General features: G+C 44.6%; 1 protein-coding gene across 3 annotated transcripts in view; it reads left to right on the top strand.

The window, feature by feature from the left end:
• The window catches only part of GPBP1L1 (GC-rich promoter binding protein 1 like 1), an 82,512-nt gene that overhangs the window by 62,723 nt on the left and 13,789 nt on the right, over positions 1-6,000 (top strand). For all 3 annotated transcript variants that reach the window (XM_027838013.1, XM_027838015.1, XM_027838014.1), the window contains one exon: positions 3,468-3,608. In XM_027838013.1, the coding sequence (XP_027693814.1) occupies positions 3,468-3,608 (141 nt within the window). The remainder of the gene's footprint in view (positions 1-3,467; positions 3,609-6,000) is intronic.

Below are 6,000 nucleotides of genomic sequence, written 5' to 3'. Positions count from 1 at the left end.
CCCCCCCCTCCCCCCCCAACCTTTCCGGTCTTCTTACACCTTACTCCCCCTTCACATACTCTTCCATCTAGTGATGCTGGCCCTTGCCGTTCCATGAACAAGATATTTCATCTCTTGGCTCCAGGTATTTTCCTTGACTGTTGCCCATGCCTACAGTATTCTCTGTCCTCTGCTCTGACTACTCACTTCCCTGGCTTCCTTTAGGTTCCCACTAAAATCTCACCTTCTACAAGAAGCCTTTCTTGATCTCCCTTAATGCTAGTACTTTCCCAATTTCTCCTGCCTATAGCTTGTTTGGACATAATTGTTTGCATGTTATCTCCCTCCTTAGACTAAGAGCTGGGACTGGTTATTTATTTTGAACAAGTTTTGGCCCTCTTGTTATATGTTCAGCACCAGGTACAATTCCAGGCACATAGTAGGTGCTTAATGTTTATTGATTCACTGACTGAAAACAGGGAGATATCCTCAGTAAAGGTGTTCCCCACCATGGTGGAGGAGCCTTAGGGCAGAGTCCCAGGTGAAAACAGACTCCCTTGTGAATAGTCATATCCTTCAGGTACTCTTGTTTGTGGATGACATTGTGCTAGAAAGTCTCTAGTATTCTCCTCAAAGTAGTTTAACTTCAGCATTCACACAGGAAAAATCAAGAACCTAAAAGGCTGTCCTTTGCCCAGATTATGACATGCAGTTAGATAAAAAAGATTTTAGGGGCAGCTAGGTGGCACAGTGGAAAGAGCTGTGGCCATAGAGTCAGGAGGACCTGAGTTCAAATCTGGCCTCAGACACATGACACCTACTAGCTATGTGACCCTGGGCAAGTCACTTAACCCTAATTGCCTCACAAAAAAAAAAAATGATTTTAGCCACTAGGAAAAACAGTACAGGTGGTTGGTGAGATTGGTCCTGAGTTAAGCAGGAGGAGGAAAAGGAATTAAATTGCCTTCAGGAGACCACAGAGCTCCTTTAACGATCCCAAACACCTCCCAGAAACAAAAGCTTACTTTTTCTATATCTAAAGGTGATATTATATAGTCGTGAGATATGGACCTCAGCAGTCTCAACATTTAAAATCATTATCCTGCAGGTGGCAGTGGAGAGGCCCATAAAACATAAGCAGCAGGAGTCAAAGATGTCATCAGGGAAATGGCCAATTGAAAGAGAAGACAGGCTGGTTGAGTAGTGTGAGAGCTGGGAGAGCCTGCCTTGCTTCTGGCCTAGCAGTGTCAGGCGACAGTGAGCAAGGTCCGGAGCCCCAGGTGGGAAGATAGGGATGGGAGCTTCATAGGATGGGCCACACGTGGCATCACTGTGGAAGAGAGCCAGATCTCTTGTTCCATTGGAATGTACTGTCCTGGCAGTTGATTTTGTGAACAGTTGTTTTTGATCACAAAATGCCACCTAGACACCTCACCAGCAACTCTAATTCAGCATGGCCAAAACTTTTCCCAAGCTTCCCATATTCATCTTCCTTCCTCCCTGATTCTTCCTGACTTCACTATAATCATTCACAGTCTCCTTGGAGAGAATAGGAGAAAATCTTGGCATTTGTTGTCATTCTTCTTTCATTTGTCACATCTAATCAGGCCTTGGTGGTTCAGGCCCCCTATGGCCCCTTCTCTGTTCCTCCCCTTGCTTCTCCCATCACTGACGTCCCAAACTGAGCTTCTCCACCTCCTCCAGTCTTTCCGTCACCTGTTGCTCATGGAAAACATGCAGGCTCTTTGCCTGTCATTCAGAGTCTTCCCCTGTCCAGCCCTACCTTGGTCTTTCCATCCTTAGCCCATATTACTCCCGGTTATATGCGCTGTATGAAAGGTACAAGTAACAAAGTAGTTAGAGAGCTGGCCGCAGGTCCTGCCTCCTTTCCAGATTGGCTGTGTGACCCCTGGAAGTGAAGTCTCAGTGCTCTAGACAGTGCCCTGAGGCTGGGCGCTGCAGAAAATGTGTGACCTGCATTGACAGAGGGAGTGTCCTATACCAGTGAAGTCGTAAGTCCAGTCCTAACCCTCTCCCCACATACTCTGTTCTTTAATCAAACTATAATTTTCTTTGTCCTCCAAATACATTTTTCTGGCACTAATTATTCTTCTCCCCCTCGTGATTCTTTAAAGCTTCAATCAGATGCCATTTCTTAGGGCAGCTGGGTGGTGCAATAGATAGCACTCAAGGCCTGGAGTCACGAATACCTGAGTTCAAATTTGACTCCATTTCCCTCCTCTTTAAAAATGAGATAATACCTGTTATTGTCCTACCTACCAGGGTTATTTTGAGGATCAAATGAGAACAATAATTGTAAATGCTTAGTAGAGTACCTGGCACATAGTAAACTCTATATAAATTGTTGTTGGTATTGTCATTATTATCATTAGTTGTTGTTGTTGTTATTTTTCCGTCTGCTTTCCATCATTGCCTATAGGATATTGATATCTTGTTGAGTTTATTTTTCTCCTTCACAGTTCATAAGATAGAACCATTTATCTTAAAATTTCTATTGTGTATTATTGTCTGTTACATAGTATGTATATCTTATATGAGGATGTGGGCCACATTTTATTCAAGCTTTGCCTCCCCAACCAGCCCCTAGTGCCCTGCTTCACCCAGAGGGACTTTTTCATTGGCATTTAATGCATCCAAGGCCCTTGCCCCACCATGGCAGAGGCTTGAGAAGCTTCTTGTCCTGAGAGTGCTGAAGCAGCAAGTGCCAGTATCTTACGGTCTTCTTCATACCACCTGGCAGCCTTGGTATGCTCCTCAGGAAACCCCATCCATCTTTGCATGGTTTATATAGCCACAGTCAAGACCAGCAAGGGAGCCGTGTTCAGATGGACTTCTACACTGGGAGCAGCAGCCTTGGAGGAGCGCAGTAGAGTGAGGGTGCAAGGGAATCCCAGATGAGGCTCCCTGTATCACCTGCCGCCTAGATACAGCATGGGCCAGATCATAAGGACATGCTTTGACCAGCACCCAGTGAGATAGTTGGATTTCATGCAAAACATGCTTCTCCGGCCCCATTCTTCCATTCCAGCCATTTTCCTGCTGTCTCTGGGCTTCCTAGAACCACAGTTTGAGCAGGTTCAGCCAGCTTGGCAAAGGGGTTGGTTTGAAGAATGATGCCAGGAATGATCGAATAGGTTCAGCAGGGGAAAGGGGTACCCATGCTGCCCAGATGGTGCTCTTGAGCCCAGTCCCTCGTTCCCTTCTTCTCACGGCTTGAAGGCCTGTCCCTCTCATAGGCATGCCCAGACTTGGATCTTGCCAAATTCCTCATCTCACCAGGACCTCTTACCCAGACACTTATCTCTACAGAAGCATCCCACCTCCCCTCTGCTTCCCTCCCCTTCTGCCACTAATGGGGAAGAGAGAGGTGGGTAGTCTGTGGGTGAGCCAGAGGTCAGATTTCCTAACAAGCTAGGGGACTGTTTGTTTTGCGACCTAACTGCCTTTTGCCATTTCTTCTCCCACAGCCCAGTCCGTGGAAAGCAAACAGGACAGAACATAAAGCAGGCTCGCTCTCCTCTAGCCGGGATTCTGCCTTTACCAGTCCAGTTGCTGTCACCAAACCAGTAGTACTGGCAAGTGGTTCAGTACTTCCCTCTCCCAAAGAGGTGAGTGGGACCAACCAGAACTGCCAAGGATAGAAATGGCATTTCCCAGGAACTTCAGGGCCTTGTCTGTTTTCCTTACTAATAACATAGCTCTCCCAAACTGGCAGGTAGGTGGCAGAGTGCATAGCGTGCTGGGCCTGGAGTCAGGAAGACTCATTTTTCTGGGTTCAAATCTGGCCTCAGACACTTCCTAGCTGTGTGAAACTGGCAAGTTACTTCACCCTGTTTGCCTCAGTTTCCTCATGTGTAAAATGATCTGGAGAGGGAGATGGCAAACCACTCTAGTATCTTTGTCAAAAAAAAAAACAAAAAACTCCAAATGGGGTCATAGAGGATCAGACATGGCTGAACAACAACACAGATTGACACACTCTGATGGCTGTGCTGGACTCTATCACTGATGAAATGCTTGACCATAGATGAGACTCCAAAAAGCTTCCACACTGGTCCAGAGAAGGCCTGCAGTGGTCTGCCTCTATTTTTTCTTATTTTACTTCAAATCAATAGGTAGGTGGGAGAAGATCTCTGAGGAGAAATAAATGAAAGCCACTGGCCCACATCATTTTCAGAGCAGTGGATATTTCATTTGTTTTTTAAATAACTCTACTTAGGGGCAGCTAGGTGTCACCGTGGATAGAGCTCTGGCCTTGGAGTCAGGAGGACCTGAGTTCAAATCCGGCCTCAGACACTTGACACTTACTAGCTATGTGACCCTGGGCAAGTCACTTAACCCTGATTGCCTCACCAAAAATAAATAGATAGATAGGTAGATAAATAGCTCTGCTACTTTCTGTCTTCTATGTGACCGTGGCCAATCACTTCATATCTGGTCCTCAGTTTCTTCAGCTGTAGAATAAGGGGGTTGGTCCTAGAGGATCTTGAAGGCCATTTCCAGCTTGAAATGAAATCCTTCATGCCGTGAACCTAAGAAAGAGGGATGTTTCATTACACACGTTTGTTGGATGTTTCCCAGGATGCCCAGGGGGAGCACCATTAACAGGATTTTAATGTGGTACAGACAGGACTAGTCTCTAATATGTGAAAATTAAATTTGGTGTGATAACAATAGAAGGGAACCTTAGAGGAGGAAGTGGAAGTTAAGTTATTAGCAATCAGTAACAGCTAGGAACCTCCAGGATTCTAGTCCATTGCTGTTTCCACCATGCTGCCCTACCTCTCCTTAGATGCAGTCTCTACTCTCACCACACTTGCAGCTTAACCAGCTAAGACAGACTGATGGGTTGTAACCATGACATTCAGAGGGCATCACAGATTCATATGTACCTATTGAATTTATGCTGATACATAGATTAATGTCTTTCAGCACACTGAGGCTGTTCTCGGCTTTTATAATGTGTAAGTTATAATTTTTAATAGTATCTGGGACTTTGTGAAAATATTGCTCAGTTCACTGAGATTTTTGACTCATCGTGAAGAAAAGGTGTGTCAGAGAAAGGTTTTCCAGAAAAGTAAAAGTTAGTGTTTTGGATTGAATTTGGATGAAAAAAGAAATTATTTAGTGGGTAAGAAATGGGGTTTATTAAATAGTCCAGAGACTGATTTCATGTAGAACGTGACAGCCAGAAATGGCTTGTCTGGTAAGGAGGTAGACCAATGAATGGAGAGTCTCAAGGCTTTCACCCAGAGTGATATTAGTCACTCTGTGTATAGACCTCATGGTTTTCTCACCTAGGTTTTGTCAACCTGGGTCTACCATGTCATTGGGAGAGCAGCACCAAAGTCACCATACTGCCCAGTCCTAGAGTAGAAATTTTTGGCCTGTGCATCTTCTATTTAGCTTTGCCTTAGTGCTGGAACCTTAATTCTGGGCAGAGAGCAATGCATTCATGGTCTGAGCCCATTCCCTGATGGGTGTCTTCCCAATGACTTATAGAACAATTCATTTTCCACATGGCCAAACCTCCCTGTCTCCGAAACCTCTGTGAAATGGAACTTCTGCTTATTAATTCAGTTGAAAAAATACCATTTTTCATCTCTTTCTGAATACTTAAGCCTTCTGCTTTAAAACTCCTACTTTATTTTGGGGCCTCCCATAACTGTCTTCCAAAACTCCAAAGAAAAAAATTTGTATCCATGGTGTCACATGTGACATCCTCCTTGTGACAGCCATTGCCCTCTGAATCACATACAGTCTTGATTCTTAGAAGCTCAGGATCTTGTTTTGGAGTTACATTGCATTATTAGAAGAATATTGGTTGGGTCAGGGAGCAACTGGGGAACACTGGAAGGAGGATTACTTTATTTTCACATGCAGCCTAGCCTACCACTTCATTTCAGTTCTGTGACCCTTTTTTGTTTATGAAGTAAATGACTTAAACCACAATTTGACAAAATAACCTCCTAAACAAATCATAATCTGGGTAATAGGCAT

This window comes from Vombatus ursinus, unplaced genomic scaffold, assembly GCF_900497805.2.
Source record: "Vombatus ursinus unplaced genomic scaffold, bare-nosed wombat genome assembly UNPS02014825.1, whole genome shotgun sequence".
Taxonomy (NCBI): domain Eukaryota; kingdom Metazoa; phylum Chordata; class Mammalia; order Diprotodontia; family Vombatidae; genus Vombatus; species Vombatus ursinus.
This window is presented reverse-complemented; position numbering and strand designations above follow the sequence as displayed.